This window comes from Urocitellus parryii, chromosome 7, assembly GCF_045843805.1.
Source record: "Urocitellus parryii isolate mUroPar1 chromosome 7, mUroPar1.hap1, whole genome shotgun sequence".
NCBI classification, from domain to species: Eukaryota; Metazoa; Chordata; class Mammalia; order Rodentia; family Sciuridae; genus Urocitellus; species Urocitellus parryii.
In genome coordinates this window covers 162,335,348-162,355,346 of record NC_135537.1, presented here as the reverse complement: position 1 = coordinate 162,355,346, position 19,999 = coordinate 162,335,348, and the positions used below count along the sequence as shown (strand labels likewise).

The 19,999-nt window shown below is 39.3% G+C and overlaps 1 protein-coding gene across 4 annotated transcripts in view; it reads right to left on the bottom strand.

Annotated features, from left to right (window-relative positions):
* Wipf2 (WAS/WASL interacting protein family member 2) overlaps nt 1-19,999 on the bottom strand; it is a 49,450-nt gene that overhangs the window by 13,911 nt on the left and 15,540 nt on the right. For all 4 annotated transcript variants that reach the window (XR_013343972.1, XM_026387050.2, XM_026387052.2 and 1 more), the window contains exons 2-5: nt 17,570-17,701; nt 5,919-6,051; nt 5,119-5,235; nt 3,468-4,124 (exon numbers count right to left, since the gene is read on the bottom strand). Coding sequence is in view for 3 of the 4 variants with exons in the window: in XM_026387050.2 (XP_026242835.1) it covers nt 3,468-4,124; nt 5,119-5,235; nt 5,919-6,051; nt 17,570-17,632 (970 nt within the window). In the remaining variant the exon portion in view is untranslated. The remainder of the gene's footprint in view (nt 1-3,467; nt 4,125-5,118; nt 5,236-5,918; nt 6,052-17,569; nt 17,702-19,999) is intronic.

Genomic DNA, 19,999 nt, shown 5'->3' with positions numbered 1-19,999 from the left:
AAGAAATCATTAAATTAAAAAAAAAAAATAGGCCAGATATGGTGGCACACACCTGTAAGCCCAAGAACTCAGGAGGCTAGAATAGAAGGATTGCAAGGTCTAGGCCAGCCTCGACAACTTAGCAAGACTCAGTCTTTTTTTTTTTTTTTTTTTTTAAAGAGAGAGTGAGAGAGGGGAGAGAGTGAGAGAGAGAGAGAATTTTTAATATTTATTTTTTAGTTCTCGGCGGACACAACATCTTTGTTGGTATGTGGTGCTGAGGATCGAACCCGGGCCGCACGCATGCCAGGCGAGCGCGCTACCGCTTGAGCCACATCCCCAGCCCCAAAGACTCAGTCTTAAAATTTAAAAAAAAGGGCTAGGGATGCAGCTCATTGGTAGAGTGCCCCTGGGTTCAACCCCCAATCTCTCTCACACAAAAAAAATAATAATAATTAATTAAAACTGAACTTCTTAGAATCAAGGGCCACCTTAGGACCATATCCTTGTGGCAAAAACTAAGGAAATATGGGTCAAAAACGTGTGGACTACTGTTTGGCCTTTATTAGATTGCCAACTCCTAAAGTACAAATCTGTATGTACCTAACTAAGCAGCAGCACAGGTTAATGGACTTTTTCTTTTTTTTTTTTTTTGGTACCAGGGATTGAACCCAGGGCACTTAACTACATCCCCAGCCCTTTTTATGTTTTATTTTGAGATAGGGTCTTGCTAAGTTGCTCAGGGCCTCACTAAATTGCTGAGGCTGGTTTTAAACCTTCCATCCTCCTGCCTCAACATTCCAAGTAGCTGGGATTACAGACGTGTGTCACCATGCCCGGCTTAATGGGCTTATAATGCATACTTCTTGAAGACAAGACTTTTGTTGTTGAAACAGTATCTTACTATGCTGCCCAAACTGGCCTCAAACTCCTGGGCTCAAGAGATCTTTCTGCCTCAGTCTCCTGAGTAACTTAGACTACAGGCATATGATACCATGCCCAGTGACAATTTCTTTATCAACATTCTATATATATAAAGATTAATATATGTTCACATAGAGCTTAACAGCCACTTTTGGGAGGAATGGTTCAAAGTCCAATAACATAGGAATACAGCTTTATTATACCCACACCCCACTCTCCCTTACAATCACACATGCCCAAAAAATGCCAACACTGGTTACCTACAATTCTGCACCTTATTCTGTACCTGCAAATGCACTGCTGAACACACACCATGTTGATTACTCTTACTTAAAACATATGGCCCCTAATCTGAAGTAGGCCTTTTACGTTTTAGCTACCCTAGAATGCTAGTCCATTCAACTCCTGCGTTCCAGATGGCCATTCATGCCTTTTCTCTCTATCCTCAAACTGTCCTCTCCTTCCCTATCACTTATAGCTGATGTTCTTCACTGTGAAAACAAGCAAATTAGAAGAAACTTCACAAGCTCCTACTACTGCACTACTTATTCTCTTGTTTCTATGGAAGACCCCTTACCTATAGATCAGATCCCATTTCCTCCTGTCTCCTCAAAGACTATTCAGGTAAATTGTTCCCACTCTGCTGGTTTGTTGGTTTGTTTGTTTTGGTCCTCTGATACTAAGACCAACGTCAGTTCTCAGCCTCCAACTTACCAGACCCTTCAACAGCACTGAAAAGAGGTGCTCACTTTACCTTGAGGTTTTTCCATCACTCTCTTGGTTTTTCTCCCTCCTTCCTCATTAGAGGATTTTTATTTCCTCTGCTGGGTTTGCTTCATCTCTAACATAGGAGGCCCCAGCCACAGACATTTTCTATATATAACTACCTCCTTAGGTGATATCATCAAGCATGTGGTTTTTGATGCCATTCAGATTAACCTCTCTAGCCCAGATCTCTCCCCTAAACTTTAAAGTGTCATTCAATCACCAATTCACTCTCTCTCCTTGGACGTCTAATAGGCATCTCAAACTTATTTAATGCCAAAAACCAAACAGCACTCCTCTCCCAAATCTGCTGCTGTCTTACCCACCTGCCCAGTTTATTCCAACAGCCTCCTGAGTGATCTCCTTTTTGCCACCTCAATCTTCCTACAGTCTGTTCTCAACACAGAAGCTAGTGGTCTCATTAAATAGTAAATCAAATAAATACTACTTCTCTGTTAACCCCCGCCCCCCAGTAGCTCCCCATCACAGAGTTCAGTCCAAACTCTTCACAAAGTCCTACAATGATCTCTCAGGAAAATCTAGTTTTCTCACCTCCACTCCTGCCACTCTTCCCCTTACTCCTTCTCATCCTGTCAAAATGACCTCCCTTACTGTCCCCAAAATGAGTCAAAAATACTCCTTTAAAAAAAACAAAAACAAACAGTCATGCCTTGAGGCCTCTTCACTTGTCCCCACTGCCTGCAATGGTTATACTCTTCAGAGAATTTCTAAGCTTACCCATCGTTATTTCAGGTCTTTGCCAAATTGTCACTGTTTAAAACATAAAAAGAGCTGGAGATGTGGCTCAGTGGTTAAGCACCCGAATTCAATTCCCCAGTACCAAAAAAAAAAAAAAAAAAAAAATGCTGAGTGCAGTGGCACATGCCTATAATCCCAGCAATTCAGGAAGCTAAGGCAGGAAGATCATAAGTTTGAGATCAGTGTCAGCCACTTAGCAAAACTCTATCTCAAAATGAAAAACAAAAAAGGCTAGAAATGTGGCTCAGCAGTAAAGCACCCCTGGGTTGAATTCCCAATACCAAAAAAACAAAAACTAAAAAAATAAAAATAAAAAATAAAAATCATTGTATCAGTAAGGCTTTGTCCTGACTCTACCTACTCCTCCATCTCAAAGTATTTCCTCATTCCCACCCTCATATTTCTTCTCTCCTTTGTGTTTCTCCAAAGTAGACCATGTACTATATATTTGTTTTACTACTTTATCCAGAACAAGAATTTTTTATCTTTTCTATTTACTCATGTTTCCCTAACAACAGAGACTGACATATAAAACCGCTCTCAAAGCTGAGTGCAGTGCCCCATGCCTGTAATTCCAGTGTCTCAGGAGGCTGAGGCAGGAGGATCATAAGTTCAAAGCTGGCCCCAGCAACTTAGTGAGGCCCTAAGCAACTTTCCATAACCCTGTAAAAAACAAAACAAAAAACAAAAAACAGGCTGGGAGGCTGGGGTTGTAGCTCAGTGGTATAGCGCTTGCCTAGCATGTATGAGGCACCGGGTTTGATCACCAGCACCACACAAAAATAAATAAATAAATAAACAAAATAAAGGTATTTAAAAAAAAATTACACCATGTTTTTTTTTTTTTTTTTTTTAAATAGGCTGGGGATATGGCTCAGTGGTTAAGCATCCCTGGGTTCAATCCCAGGTACCAAAAAAATGGCTCTCAATAATACAAGTGTATGAATTATTCTTCTCCTCAATCACTGAAGGGACACTCTGAGGAAAACAAGGTGAAAAAAAAATCATGAAAGGAAATAAAGGGGTTTCGAAACACTTACCTGCTCCTCTACTAGGAGGGTCTCGAGCTGGAGGAGGAGGCCTATTACTCAATAAAGAGGGAGATGCTGAGGTGGGTGGAGGAGGTGCTAGGCCTCTGACAGGCCCGGGTGTCTTCCTATGTAAAGAATTGTGTCTCTGAGGCAGCTCGGGGGCTGATTCATTAGTGGGACTGGAAGGTCCATTGGGGACCCCGGGAGGTTGGCGGTAAGGCGGCGGAGGAGGAGCCAGAGATTGGCCACTTGGTCCTGTTCTGATATTCACAGGGGAAGGAGGTGGTTTGACTGGAGGGGGAGCAGGAGGGCCCTCTCGGCCAGGGTGGAGCCTTTGTCCAGGTGTCGGTGGCAAGGGTTTCTCTCGGTTGTAGGCTGGGGCTTTGTTGCTGTGCATAGGCAGAGGTGTAGGGGGTGCGTTGGCACGACGCCCTGGAGGTGGTGGGGGAGGTGCGGAGGAGCTGTGCTTCATGCCCGTACTGCTGGTGGTATTGGGCCGAGAAAGGTCCGGTAAAGAGGGTCTCTGCATCCGGGGCAGTTCTGGGAGGGAGGCTCGGCCACTGTCTGTATCATCTTGCGGACGTCCACTGGCTGTAGATACTGGAGGCCTTGGGGCAGCAGCTCTAGAACTGGGGACTTGTAGCGCTGGCTTACCAGCTATGTTCTCTACAAATACATCAGACAACACTGGGTCAACAGAGCAAGGTATCTATTAGACAGTATCTCTACTTCACCTGCCTCCTCAGTGCAATCTTCACAATTCTGGAATTTGTTTTGTTTGTGGTGTTGAGAGTCAAACCCAGGGCTTGATAAATATAAAGCACTCCCTCTATCACTGAGCTACTTCCCAGACTTAGTTCTGAGTTTTTATTTGATTTTTAGGCTCAGAATCATTTAAAAATTTTTGCTGATATAAGCTGAATAATTTTTTTGATTTTATTTTTAGTTGGCAAATAATACCTATACATACTTATGGGGTATACAAAGTGATATATACTCTGCGGAAGGATTAAATCAAGCTCATTAACAAACCTAGCGTGTCAAATATTTATTTCTTCACAGTAATAACATTTAAAATCACTCTTTCAGCAATTCTGAAATATATATTATTATTCACTATAATTACCATGCTATGTAATAGATTACTAAAATGTATTTTTCCTGTCTAACTGAAACTCTCTACTCTTTGATTAATGTCTCTGTCCTTATCCCCTTTTGATCAATATCTCTGGCTTACCCGAGCTAATAGTAACCAACATTGTATTCTCAACTTCCTTATTCAATTATTTTAGATTCTAAATATAAGTGAGATCATACAGTGTTCACCTTTCTGTGTCTATTTGGCTTATTTCACTTAAAATACTGTCCTCCTAGCTTATTTATGTCTATATGGGGTTGTGGCTCAGTGGTATAGGAATTACAGGCATGACAGAATTTCCTTCTATTTAAATGCCGAATAATATTCTTTTGTAAATCTATCACATTTTCTTTACCTAAGCTGAATACATTTTTATTTAACCTCTCAAATTTTGTTTATTCTGTAACTACTCCTCTGTTCCCACCTCAACCACAGTCCTCAACTCCAGATGACCTACTTGGGACAAGTCAGAAATTAACAAATGCACTTTAGAAATCTCCTAAGAAAGTATTTATCAGATACCTGAACCGTCTTTGGCTCCTACAGGGCGGAGCTTCGGCACTCCTCCTTGGAAGAGACCTCCCTTGGGTTGCAGGGCAGCAGCTCCAGAGCCGTAACCACCACTGCTTCCTCTGGGCTCTGGAAAGCATACCATTAAGTTTTCATGTCGTATAGTCTGTGCTGATGACCAGTCAACCCCAGGACAAAACCCCTCCTCTATCTGGGCTTTAATTCACAAACAAACCAATCTTGCTTTTTTTTTTTGCCTTTTCATTTAAAAAAGCTAGACCTTTCTACTCCACAGCTTCAAATGGGGATGGAACTCTTCACTGTGATGAAAGAGAAAAAAACAAAAGGAACAAGGAGCCATTCTTCTCTTACTTAGGGTGAAGTGATAACAAGTGGGATAAAGAAACGTTCAACAGAGTTCTCTGGGCTCTCCTTTCCAAATCCCAGATGTAAGGGAGCTAACAGTTCAAGGAAACTCTCCAGAGGACTACAGGAATGGAAACTTGTATCAATTATAAAATCATGTTTGGTTTCAGTCAAGAGGTTTCTAGGAATGTAGTAGTCTCCTCAAAAAACAGCCAAAGATGTGTCCCAACAAGCATTAGAAGGTGGGAGTCTTAACTTGGAGAATACTTGTCAAGGGTCAGGAAGAAATTTTTAAGTATTCAAATGAGCAAACAGGAAGAGCCAATGGAAGTCCCAGGACAAAAGTTTCTCACTCAAGACTCAATAATAAAAATGACAGCCCAGATAAATCTCCAAGTCAATTTTGGAATCCTCGTGTCTCACTAGGAAATGAAGCTTAGACTCACTCTCGAGGACAGGAGCACTCCGATCATTAATGTTGGTCACCTTCTTCAGTTTGGTCCCTTTGCAAATGTCCTGTAAGAGGGCACCTCTTCCCCGCTGCTCATCTCTACTCAGCTTGGGAGGGTCTATGTTTGCCTGGAGGAAGAGGGAAATAAAATGTTTAGCTAAATAGTTCCCTTCATCACAAGCTCAAGATAAATAACCTAAGTAAAACTGGATTCCATAATAGGCCTGCGTGACCCAATCACACATATGTCCCAAATGGCCATATCAATGTGCCAGTCTTTTTTCTCCTATTCTAAACTTTTGTGAAGAGTATAGATCTCTTCCTATTCATAAGTTTCAGACAGGGCTGGGGATGTGGCTCAAGCGGTAGCGCGCTCGCCTGGCATGCGTGCGGCCCGGGTTCGATCCTCAGCACCACATACCAACAAAGATGTTGTGTCCGCCGAGAACTAAAAAATAAATATTAAAAAATTCTCTCTCTCTCTCTCTCTCTCTCTCTTCCCTCTCTCACTCTCTCTTAAAAAAAATAAATAAATAATAAATAATAAATAATAAATAAAAAGGACTGGGGCTATATCTCAGAGGTAAAATGTCCCTGGGTTCAATCCCTAGTACCAAAAAAAAAAAAAAAAAAAAACAGTATGAAAAAAAAAAAATAAGTTTCAGACAGAAGGCCTGCACTAATATTATCCATACGCTAGGTTTTGTGCATTGACCACTCTATACATATCACTATCACCAAGGCAAACATTTGAGTCCCAGAAATTGTGCTAAGCATATTATCTATATTATCTCATTGAAACCTAGAAATATTCCTATGAGAAAGGTATTATTATCATTATCCCCCACTTGGAAAGTGTGAACCAGAAGCTGAATAGCTTCCTAAGACAGTACAACTTTGTAAATGGTAAAGCAAGAATCCAAACCCCAATGGTGACCACAAAGCTCATCTTATCTCTACTAACATATCCTGTTGTCTCCATCTTTCTTCAGTTTATACTCTAAACAATATTATAGAATAGATAATAATATTCCCATTCCAAAGAAGAGGAAATAAAGGTTTAGGAAAGTAATGTCACATGATTAGTAAACAGAACCAAGAATTAAAGGTCCTTGCCTTGTCTACTCTCCCAATTGAAACTTTCAACATCATGTATTTTTTCAGGTAATTTATTTTCCTCTTAAATGTCAATTCCCAGAGAGCTATGCTTAGCCTCCATCTAAATGCTTCTAAGCAATCTCATCTAATGGTTTGCATACCACATGTAAGCCCCAAAATCCCACATCTTTTTTTTCTTGTCCCCCATGCCTATGATCTGAGCTTCATACCCATATATATGCACCAAAGACTACAGGACATCTCCAAATGAATATTCTACTTGTAAATACAACACATCAATAATGATATTCCTGAATAGGAAGACCCAATATTATATATGTGTTAAATCTTAACATAATTTGTAAGCTTAGAGCTTTCTAAACTAAACAAATGGAATTTTTAAGAAAATAGGACTTGTGACTGGGTGCAGTGGAATATGCCTGTAATCCCAGTGGCTTGGGAGGCTGAGGTAGAAAGATCCTGAGTTCAAAGCCAGCCTCAGCAAAAGTGAGGTGCTAAGCAACTCAGTGAGACCCTGTCTCTAAATAAAATACAAAATAGGGCACTTGCCTGGCATGTGTGAGGCACTGCATTCATTTCTCAGGTCTATCAACAACTAAATACTCTCTCTCTCTCTCTCTCTCTCTCTCTCTCACACACACACACACACACACACACACACACACACATCACACACATATATATATAATTTATATATAAACAATATAGGACTGGGGATGTGGCTCAGTGGTAGAGTGTCCCTGAGTTCAATACCCGGTACTCCCCTCGACACCCGGCCAAAAAAAATAGGATGTGTGCCACCAAAAGCCAAGAGTAACAACAGGAGTACAGGGACAGAGCTAATAAATGAATAAAATATGAAGTTCATAAGCAGATCCAGGTCAATGTTAAGAAATAAGAATAGGCTGGGAATATAGCTCAGTTGGTAGAGTGTCTGCCTTGCATGCACAAGGCCCTGGGTTCAATCTCCACAACCACAAAAAAAAAAAAAAAAAAAAGAAAGAAAGAAAGAAATAAGAAAATGGTGCATGCCCATAATCCTAGCTAAGACAGAGAGAGCAAGACAGGAGGATCACCAGTTCAAGGCAAGACCCTGTCTCAAAATAAAAAGGAGTGAGGATGTAGCTAAGTAACAAAGAAAGTGCCCCTGGGATTAAACCCCAGTACAACTAAAATAAAATGGTAATAATAAAGGCTGGAGGCGCTGAGTTGTGGCTCAGTGGTAGAATGCTTGCCTAGCATGCCTGCGGCCTGGGTTCGATCCTCAGCACCACATACAAACAAAGATGTTGTCTCTACCGAAAAACTAAAAAATAAATAAATAAAATTTAAGTGTAAAAAACAAAACCATATATGTACTGTATGGAGACAATAGGTAAGTGGAAGGACCTTCTAAACATGACAACTGAAATATCGGAAAAGACTGACAGAATTACTTATTACAAATTATTTATTTAGGAATATAGGCAGATGACAAACTGGGAGGAAAAGATATCTGGGACAAATGTAATATATGATAAACACAAAGGTAATATCCTACCTATGGAGCTTTACCATATAATGACAACTTAAAAATCAACAAGAAAATAAGCAAAGAACATAGCCAATACTTTACAAAAGAAATCAAATAACCACCAATACAAACAAAATATACATAGTATAAAAAAAGAATGCATGCTAAAACAGAGTATCATTAGTTGCCTATTAAACTGGTAAAGATTACATCATTACTAAAAAGACTACAAGCTTCACGAAGGCAGGGACCACTGCTCACTGCAGTACACGCCTGGTACACTGAGCTCAAAGAAAATGTGTATAATGAAGAAGTACCATATGGTGGTCATAAATATTCAGAGAAACAGGCACTCACACCATGTAGGGCAAGATGAATTGGTATAATCTTTCTAAAAAGTAATTTCACAATGTGTATCAAAAGCCTTAAGAAAGTCTGGCACAAGAATTCTACTTCTCGAAATTAATTTTATAGTCAGGCACAGTGTCACATAGCTGTAATCCCAGCGTCTCAGGAGGCCAGGAAGCTGAAATAGGAGGACTGAAATAGGAGGCCAGGGCTGATGTTGTAGCTCAGTGGTAGAATGCTTGCCTAACGTGTGAGGCACTGGGTTTGATTCTTAGCAGCACATAAAAATAAGAACAAAAAACTAAATAAAAAAGAAAGTTTGAGGCCAGCCTTAGCAACCCTGCAAGATCCCTAAGCAACTTATCAAGACTTTGTCTCAACCAAACAAAACAAAACAGACCAGGTTCAATGGTGCACACCTGAATCCCAGCGGCTCAGGAGGCTGAGGCAGGAGGATGAGTTCAAAGCCAGCCTCAGGAATGTCAAGGTGCTAAAGCATTTTGGTGAGACCTTGACTCTAAATACAAAATAGGGGTGGGGAAGCGGCTCAGTGGTTGAGTGCTCCTGAGTTCAATCCCCACAGTACTTGCCCCCCTGAAAACAAAAAACAAAAAACAAAACAAAAAATGGGCTGGAAATGTGGTTCAGTGGTTAAATGCCCCTGAGTTTAACCCCCCAGTATAAAATAATAATAATTAGGGGCTGAGGATGTGGCTCAATCGGTAGCGCGCTCGCCTGGCATGCGTGCGGCCCGGGTTCGATCCTCAGCACCACATACCAACAAAGATGTTGTGTCCGCCGAGAACTAAAAAATAAATAAATAAATATTAAAAATTCTCTCTCTCTCTCTCTCTCTCTAAAAAAAAAATAATAATAATTATTGTACTTTTATAAAAATATTTTTTAGATATTGATGAACCTTAATTTTATTCATTTATTTATATGCAGTGCTGAAAATCAAACCCAGTGCCTCACACATGCTAGACAAGCGCTCTACCACTGAGTGGTGATCCCAGTCCAATTATATATATTTTTTTAAAGCAGGTTCACTATTAGTGTAACTTCTTATTTTTTAAATTTATTTAGGTAATTTTGGGTTTTTTATTGTTCTTCTTTTTTTTTTGGATTGAACCCAATCAAAAAAAAAATCACTTAACCACTGAGCCATATTCCCAGCCACCCCCCTTTTTAGTTGTAGATGGACACAATATCTTTATTTTGTTTATTTATTTATATGTGGTGCTGATGATAGAATCCAGTGCCTCTCAGAGCTAGGCAAGCAGGCTACCACTGAGCCACAACCCCAGCCCCATCCTTTTTTTTTTTTTTTTAATTTAGAGATAGGATCTCACTGAGTTGCTAAGTGCCTTGCTAAATTGCTGAGGCTGTCTTTGAACTCCCAATCCTCCAGCCTCAGCCTTCCAAGCTGCTGGGATTATAGGTGTATGCCATGGCACCCAGCCTAACTTTTATTTATTTATTTTTTTAAACTTTTTTTTTTTTTAGTTGTAGTTGGACACAATACCTTTATTTATTTATTTTTTTAAAGAGAGAGTGAGAGGGGGCTGGGGATGTGGCTCAATCGGTAGTGCATTCGCCTGGCATGCGTGCGGCCCGGGTTCGATCCTCAGCACCACATACAAACAAAGATGTTGTGCCCGCCGAGAACTAAAAAATAAAAATATTAAAAATTCTCTCTCTCTCTCTCTCCTCTCTCACTCTCTCTTTAAAAAAAAAAAGAGAGAGAGAGAGTGAGAGAATTTTTAATATTTATTTTTTAGTTCTCGGCGGACACAACATCTTTGTTGGTATGCGGTGCTGAGGATCGAACCCGGGCCGCACGCATGCCAGGCGAATGCACTACCGATTGAGCCACATCCCCAGCCCACAATACCTTTATTTTATTTATTTACTTTTATGTGGTGCTGAGGATGGAACCCAGCACCTTGAACGTGCTAGGCAAGTGCTCTACCACTGAGCCACAACCCCAGCCCCAGGAATTAGTTTTGAGGGGGGAAAAAAAATACACAAGGCTACTAATTGCAATAAATTATTTTTTTATTTTTTTATTTATTTATTTTTTTTTAGAGAGAGTGAGAGAGGAGAGAGAGAGAGAGAATTTTTAATATTTATTTTTTCGTTCTCGGCGGACACAACATCTTTGTTGGTATGTGGTGCTGAGGATCGAACCCGGTTCGCACGCATGCCAGGCGAGCGCGCTACCGCTTGAGCCACATCCCCAGCCCGCAATAAATTATTTATAACAGCATATAACTGAAAATAATATAAAAGTTCAACAAAAAGGAACAATGAAAATATAACTATACAATGGAGTACTAGTTAAGCTCTTAAAGATGTAGAACTATCTGTCTCAGCAGTAAACATTTTGACACAATCAATAAAAATATTACAAAACAATAGTGTTACTCCAGTTTTCTCTTCTATAAAACAGGAATAACAATAGAACCTGTCACACAGGTAGTTTTGGGAATTAAATGAGGTGCCACTTTTTTCTTTTCTTTTTTTCCTTGTGGTGCTAGAGATTGAACCCAAGGCCTCACACATCATTAGGCAAGTGCTCTCTACCTCTTAGCTACATTCCTAGTGAGATCAAACTTTTATTTATTACTTTTTGGGGGGATACTAGGGATTGAACCTATGCACACTTAACCAGTAAACCACATCCCCAGCCCTTTTTATTTTTATTTTTTGTTTTGAGAGAGTCTTGCTGAGGCTGGCTTTGAACTTGTGATTCTCCTGCTTCAGCCTCCTCAGCTAAGTGGTCACACTTTTAAAAAGATTGTTAGTACAGTGCTTAGTGTATATAGTAAAAGCTCAATAAACAATATATACTTTAGGAGGAAAAAAGATATACACAGAAAATTTCTGCAAGTACATACTATACAATGATATACTACTGAAGATTAATATCATACAATAATTCTTGGTTTTCTTGTATTTTCTAATTTTCCTTCAGTAAATATAAAACACAATGTTAACAAAAGTTAACGATAGTTTGGCATTTTTTACTTTTATTAGTATTTCCTAATTTTATACAAACTTTTTTTGGGGGGAGAGGTAATAGGGATTGAATCCAGGGACTCACTCATGTACAGAATTCATTTCCAGGCCTTTTTATTTTGAGACAGAATCCTACTAAGATGCCCAGATTGGCCTTGAATTTGAATTTGCAATCCTTTCTCAAGACTCTAGAGTTGTTGGGATTACATGTTTGTGCCATTGTACCCAGCTCCACAATCACATTACAATAACAGTTTTGAAAATACTATTACTCAATACCCCAAAAAATGACACTAAGCGGTAGCGCACTCGCCTGGCATGTGTGCGGCCCGGGTTCGATCCTCAGCACCACATACCAACAAAGATGCTGTATCCGCCGAAAACTAAAAAATAAATATTAAAATTCTCCCTCCCTCCCTCCCTCTCTCTCTCTCTCTCTCTTTAAAAAAAAAAAAACAATAAACATTTAAGGACATGAGAAGCCATTCATACTATTCACAATATAGTAATGAAAAAAAAAAAAGCAGATTAGAAATCAGTATGTATAGTATGTACAGCCTCTTTTTTTTTAAGGGAAAGAAGAAGGGGGAGATATACATAAAACCATTATGAAGACTGGATTATAAACTGGGTGAGTTGTGCACACCTGCAATCTCAGCAGCTCAGGAGGATGAAGCAGAAGGATTTCGAGTTCAAAGCCAGACTCAGCAATGGCAAGGTGTTAAACAACTCAGTGAGACCCTGTCTCTAAATAAAATACAAAATGTGGCTTAGTGGCTGAGTGTCCGAGTTCAATCCCTGATAAGGGGGAGAATGGATTATGAATGGCGATTCCTTTTTCCTTATCCACAGTTTCTAAATTTTTTAATATATCTCCCCCCCCCATTCCAGTTCTAGGGACTGAACTCAGGGGTGCCCTATCACTGAGCTGAGTCCCCAGCTCTTTTCATTTCTCATTTTTATTTATTTATTTTTGGGGGGTCAGGGATTGAATTCCAAGGGACACAACCATTGAGCCACATTTCCAGCCCTATTTTGTATTTTATTTAGAGACAGGATCCCACTGAGTTGCTTAGCACCTTACTTTTGGCTTAGGCTTTCTTTGAACTTGCAATCCTCCTGCCTCAGCCTTTTGAGCTGCTGGGAACAGGTGTGTGCCAACACACTGGCTTATTTTTTATTTTGAGGCTGGGTCTCTAAGTTGTTTAAGGCCTCTTTAAATTGCCCAGTCTGGGCTTAACTTGTGAATCTCTTGCCTCAACCTCTGAGACCCTGGGATTATAGGTATACATTACACCCAGCTGAACATATTACTTTTGTAAAGAAAACATTATTAAACTTGTCCAAAACTGAGCTCTTTCACAAACATAATTATTTTTTAAATAAAACCATCAATCTAGCTCCCAAATCTCTCAAATCTCCTTCCTCTTTCTGTCACCAAATTCTTTACGGATTTTACTCTCTGGGCTGGGGTTGTAGCATGGTGGTAGAGTGCTTGCCTAGCTTGTGTGTGGCAATGGGTTCAATCCTCAACACCACATTAAAAAAATAAATAAAATAAAGGCATTTTGTCCATCTATAACTAAAAAGAAATATTTTTAAAAAACATTTTACTTTCTAGGACTGGGGTTGTGGCTCAGCAATGGAGGGCTCGCCTAGCATGTGCGGGGCCCTGGGGTTCGATCCTCAGCACCACATAAAAATAAAATTGGGGTGTTGTGTCCAACTACAATTAAATAAACAAAATTTTTTAAAAATTTACTTTCTAAATCATGTCCACTCTTCATCCTCACTGCTTTAGTCCAGACCCTCAGATTTTTTTTAGTTATAATATTTTTAGTTATAATTTTTTAATTTTTTTTTTTTTTTAGTTATAGACACAATACCTCTATTTTATTTATTTTTATGTGGTGCTGAGGACCAAACCGGGGGCCTCACACATGCTAAGCAAGCACTCTACTACTAAGCTACAATTGGAGCCCCCAGAACCTCAATTTTTAATAACAATAGTCTTTTGTGGAATCCCAACCCCCAATTCACTTCCACACTGTAAGAGTGACCTTTCTAATACAAACTGAACAGGTTGCTCCAGTTGTTGAAATACTTTAATAACTCCCCATTATCACAAGAGAAAAATCCAAACCCTCAGCTTCTCTAGCTTCATCTCCTATCACATTATCTCAAGTAATAATCTAAACCTCCGTATGTTTTCTCACAAATCACCATCCTTTCACATTCTGCTTTGACTTTAAGTGACTTTCTTCTATTTTTGACTAAAATCTGCTCACTTCAGACTCAGTTCAAGCATCACCTCTCCTCAGGGCCTTTGCCTCCCCTTCCTCCTCCCACTATAGCCACAATAGCTCTTAATGGGCTTGCATACAAAATTTCACCTCAAAGGAGTTCATATACATCCTAAGAAGATGTCTGAAAACCAAGGTTATAGGGAAAATAAGTACAAGTTGGCAGACCTACACTCTAGTCCTACCACTGAGACCAATCTAATTAAACAAGTCACTTTCCCCTTCCCACTCCCTATTTTTCCTGAACTGTATCCCAGACTTTTTTTTTTTTTTTTTTTTTGTGGTGCTGGGGAGTGAACCCAGGGCCTTGTGCATGCAAGGCAAGCACTCTATCAACTGAGCTATATCCCCAGCCCCCCAGCCCTTTCTATTTTGAGACGGAGTCTCATTAAGTTACCCAAGCTGGCCTCAAATTAAGCAAGTCACTTTTCCTCTTCAAGACACAATTTCTTACCTATTAAATACCTAATTATATAAATAATTATGTGCGCACACATATGCATATGTATATATATTATGTACACACACACCTATGGACCATTTTTGTCAGAAGTTACTTTTACTTGTAAATTTTACTAAAATGAGAAGGCACAGATTCCTTCCTCTTTTTTTTTTTTTGGTACCAGGGATTGAACTCAGGGGCACTCAACCACTGAGCCACATCCTCAGACCTTATTTTTTGTATTTTTATTAGAGGCAGGGTCTCACTGAATTAAGGGCCTTGCTGTTGCTGAGGCTGGCTTTGAACTCACGATCCTCCTATCTCAGCCTCCCAAACCACTGGGATTTAGGGGTACGCCACCGCAACTGGCCTCTTTTTCTTTTTGAGACTGAGTATCACTAAATTGCTCAGGGTCTAAATTGCTAAGGTTGGCCTTGAACTTGTGATCCTCGTCTCAGTCTCCCAAGCCACTGAGATTAGCCAGCTACAGATTCCTTCTTTATTATGTGATACCAGGAGGTTTCACAGCCCAGGTAAGGTTAGAGTGGCTGCCTCCCTGGTTTTTTTCCTCCCATTATTGAAACTTTGTATTCTTACCAATCTATTCCATAAGCTTCTTTCTTTTTTCCCATTACCAAGGACTAAACCCAGAGTAAGATGTTTAACCACTGAACTACATTCCCAGCCCTTTTTAATTTTCATTCTTTTTTTTTTTTATTAAACTTAGCAAATATCAACATTTTATTTTCTATTAATTCTTATTTTATCATCAGGCATATGGAAAGTCTATTAAGAACTTTCTAAAAATATTCACTGAATTAATAACTTTCATTTTAACAGATATACCTATTGTGTTTCTTTTTATTTCATACATGACAAATAGTGGAATGCATTACATTCATAATTATCCATTCACAGCACAATTTTTCATAACTCTGTATATAAAGTATGCTCACAGCAAATTATACCATTATACATGAGCTCTCTTATTGATTTTTTTTTGCATTACAATTCTTTTTTTTTTTTTTTTTAAGACAGAGGGAGAGGGAGAGGGAGGGAGGGAGAGAGGGAGAGAATTTTTTTTTTAAATATTTATTTTTTAGTATTTGGCGGACACAACATCTTTGTTTGTGTGTGGTGCTGAGGATCGAACCCGGGCCCCACGCATGCCAGGCGAGAGCGCTACCGCTTGAGCCACATCCCCAGCCCTGCATTACAATTCTTAATACACCTTTATACCACAATTTATCATATCTCTGTTTGTATATAAGGTATGTTGACACCAAATTCACATCTTCATACATGTATTTTATATAATGATGACCATCCCCTTCCACCATCCTTGCTATTCTCCTTCTCCCTCCTTTTCCCTCCCACCCCTATTCCCTATCTAGAGGTAATCTTTAATTTCCATTCTGAGGCAGCAATCTCACTAAATTGTGGAGGCTAGGCTTGAACTTTTTTTCTTTCTTTTTTTTTTTTTAAGAATTTTTAGTGTAGGGGCTGGAGTCGTAGCTCAGCAGTACAGTGTTTGCCATGTATGTGTGAGGCACTGCGTTTGATTCCCAGCACCACATATAAATAAGCAAATAAAAAATAAGGGTCCATCAAACAACTTAAAAAATATTTTTTAAAAATTTTAGCATAGATGGATACAATTTATTTTATTTCTTTATTTATTTTTATGTGGTGCTGAGGATCAAACCTAGTGCCTCACATATGCTAGGCAAGCGCTCTATCGCTGAGCCACAATCCCAGTCCTGAGCTTGAACTTTCAATCTTCCTTCCTCAACCTCCTGAGTATCTGGAATTATAGGCCTGAGCCACCATTCCCAGCTTCCTTCCTTTCTTTTTTTAGAAAATTTTATTTATTTAATTTTATTGATTAATTGATAGGCACTTGGAATTGAACCCAGAGCCAGGGGTGCTTCATCAGTGAGCCACATTTCCAGCCCTTCTATTTTTTTTGGTACTGGGGATTGAATTCAGGAGCATTCAACCACTGAGCCACATCCCCAGCCCTATTTTGTATTTTATTTAGAGACAAGGTCTCACTGAGTTGCTTAGCACCTCTCTTTTGCTGAGGCTGGCTTTGAACACGCAATCCTCCTGCCTCAGCCTCTTAAACCACTGGGATTATAGGCGTGCGCCACCAGGGCCGGCTCCTTCCTTTCTTAATAGGGTGTAAGACATGATATGTTTCACTTTAAAATGAACTGTCTCGGGCAGAAAAGGAAAAAATGAACTTGTAGCAAGAAACAACCACCAAGAATCCCTGTCTCTTTTCTCAGGGATACCAAAGAAATGATACAATCTCCTTTGAAAAGCAAATAGTTCAGGAAGAAACACAAGTTCCTAATCCAATGCAACCAGTTCAAATTTCCATTTAGAATGAACCAGGACAAGGAAATAAAACATGCCATTATGGTAATAAATGGACCTCTTCAGAAGTCATGAGACTAAATGATAAGGACAAACAATATTGGTTCTCCATTTTCCCATACCAAATGTCATGAGTATACTATGTCTATACAAGGAATTCCTAAGTATCTATGAATACTAGGACCAAAAATCTGGGATGTTAAAAACAGAATTAAGGGGCTGGGGATGTGGCTCAAGCGGTAGCGCGCTCTCCTGGCATGCGTGCGGCCAGGGTTCGATCCTCAGTACCACATACAAACAAAGATGTTGTGTCCGCCAAATACTAAAAAATAAATATTAAAAATTCTCTCCCTCTCTCTTTAAAAAAAAAAAAAAAAAAAAAAAAAAACAGAATTAAAGGGCAGGCTCAAAATAACACTGGTATGGGCAGGAAAATCGAATTTTTAACCAATTTTTAACCAAGGCCATCAATCTGTTTACTTAAAGGTTTGGAGATAGACTAGTAGAAGACTACCTACCTGATTAAAAGTGGGAGGGGGAGGAGGGCCAGGAGGGGGAGGAGGAGGAGGAGGAATTGGCATCCTTGCCCTGCTCCCTGTTGGCACTGCTCTCTCTCCGTGTTTACTTGCAGCTTTAGGTCACTCATATACCTGTAAATGAAATAAATAATCATAAGAATTACTTTACCATTAAAGACACTGAGGAGTCTCGCACACTTTAAGAGGACTAGAGGACTAGGCATGGCACTAGAGAGACTAAGCACCTCATATTCTAGATGTGATGTAATATAATCCAGAGCTTGGTAAACATTCTTGATAAAAGGCCAGATAATAAACATTTTAGGCAACAGTCTCTGTTGCATATTATTTTTCCTTTGTTTTGTTAACCTTTCTTTCTGTTTTTTTTTTTTTTTTTTTTTTGAGGTGCTGGGGACTGAACCCAGAGCCTTGTGCATGCTGAGGAAGAACTCTCTCTACCTCTGAGGCACAATGAAGCCCATTCCCTTCTTTTTTTAAATAAATAAGTATTTATTTATTTATTACCAGGGATTGAACCTAGGGGAGCTTAATCACTGAGCTCTTTTGAGACAGGGTCTCACTAAGTTACTTAGGGCTTCACTAAGTTGCTGAGGCTGGCTTTGAACATGAGATCCTCCTGCCTCAGCCTCCCAAGTTGCTGGGATTACAGGTATGCACTGCTGTGCCAGCTTAAACTTTATTTTTAAAGCAGTTTTAGATTCAGCAGCAAAACGAGCAAAAACTACATAAAATTATCATATACCTCTGTCTCCACACATGAATACCCTCCCATACTACAGGTACATTTGTTACAAATGATAACTCTATAGTGACACATCATTAACATCCAAAGTCCATAATTTACATAGGGTTCACTCTTGGTATGGTACATTCAGTGGGTTTTGACTAATGTACAATGAGTTACATCTACCATCTTATAGTATTATATAGAAGTTTTATGGCCTTATAAATCCTATATTCTATTAATCTTGTTTTCCTCCCAATTCTTTCTTTCTTATATATAAACTTTTTAGTTGTAGACAGACATAATACCTTTATTTATTTTTATGTGGTGCTGAGGATCGAACCCAGTGCCTCACATGTGCTAGATAAGCACTCTGCCACTGAGCCATAACCCCAGCCAATCCCTCCAATTCTTAAGCAACCACTGATCTTTTTACTATCTTCATAGTTTTTCTGATTCTAGAATGTCATATAGTTGAAATCATATGCCATAGAGCATCTTCAGATTGTCTTTTCATTTGGTAATAGGCATTTAAGAGTCCTTCATGTCTTGACATCTCTTTTAGCTTCTTTTGAGATGAGGTCTCATTATATTGCCCAGGCTGATCTCTAATTCCCGTGCTCAAGTGATTGTCCTGCCTCAGCTTCAGAGTTGCTGGGACAATAGTCACATGATACTACATCCATTTTTTAAGCTCTTTTTCTTTTTTAGTGTTGACTAATATTCCATTGTTTAGATATACTACAGTCTGCTCATCCATTCCTACTGAATGACATCTTGGTTGCTTCTACGTTTTGTCAATTCTGAAGAAAGGTGCTATAAACATCCATGTGAAGGGTTTTTCAACTCCTTTGGGTAAATACTAAGCAGTGTGACTGTTGGATCACATGATAAAAGTATGTTGTATTCTGTAAGAAACTGCCAGACTTCTTCCAAAGTGGCTGTACCATTTTGCTTCACATCTTTGCATCATGGGTGGTTTTGGATTTTGGCTATTCTTTTTTTCTTTGTTTGCTGGTCTGCAGTACTGGAGTTTGAATCCAAAGGCACTCAACCACGGAGCTACATATCCAACCCTTTTTATTTTTTAGACAAAGTCTCGCTAAGTTGCCCAAGCTGGCCTCAAACTTGCGATCCTCCTGCCTCAGCCCAAGTTACTGGAAATACAGGCAAGCACTACTGCAACCACATAAAAAAAGGATTTGTTTGTTTTTTGCCAGCACTGGGGATGGAACCCAGGTCCTTGCACATACTCAGCATGTGCTCTACCACTAAGATGTATGAATTTTGGCAGTTGTATAAGGTGTGTGGTGGTATCTTGTTTTAACGTGCAATTCCTTAATGACATGATGTTAAACATATTTTCATATGCTTACTTGCCATCTGTATATCATCTCTGGTGAGGCTGTCTGTTTAGGTCTTTGGACTTTTTGTATGTGTGTGCTGGGGACTAAACCTAGGGCTCTACCATGATAAACCCATGCTCTACCACTGAGCTACACCCAATCCCTATTTATCATTTTTTTTTCTATTTATCATTTTTAAAAACTGACTTGTTTTGTTTCCTTATTGTTCAGTTTCAAGAGCTCTTTGTATGTTTTAGATAACAGTCCTTTATCAGATATGTCTTCTGCAAATATTTTCTCCCAGTCTGTGGCCTGACTTTTCCTTCTCTTGATTTTCAT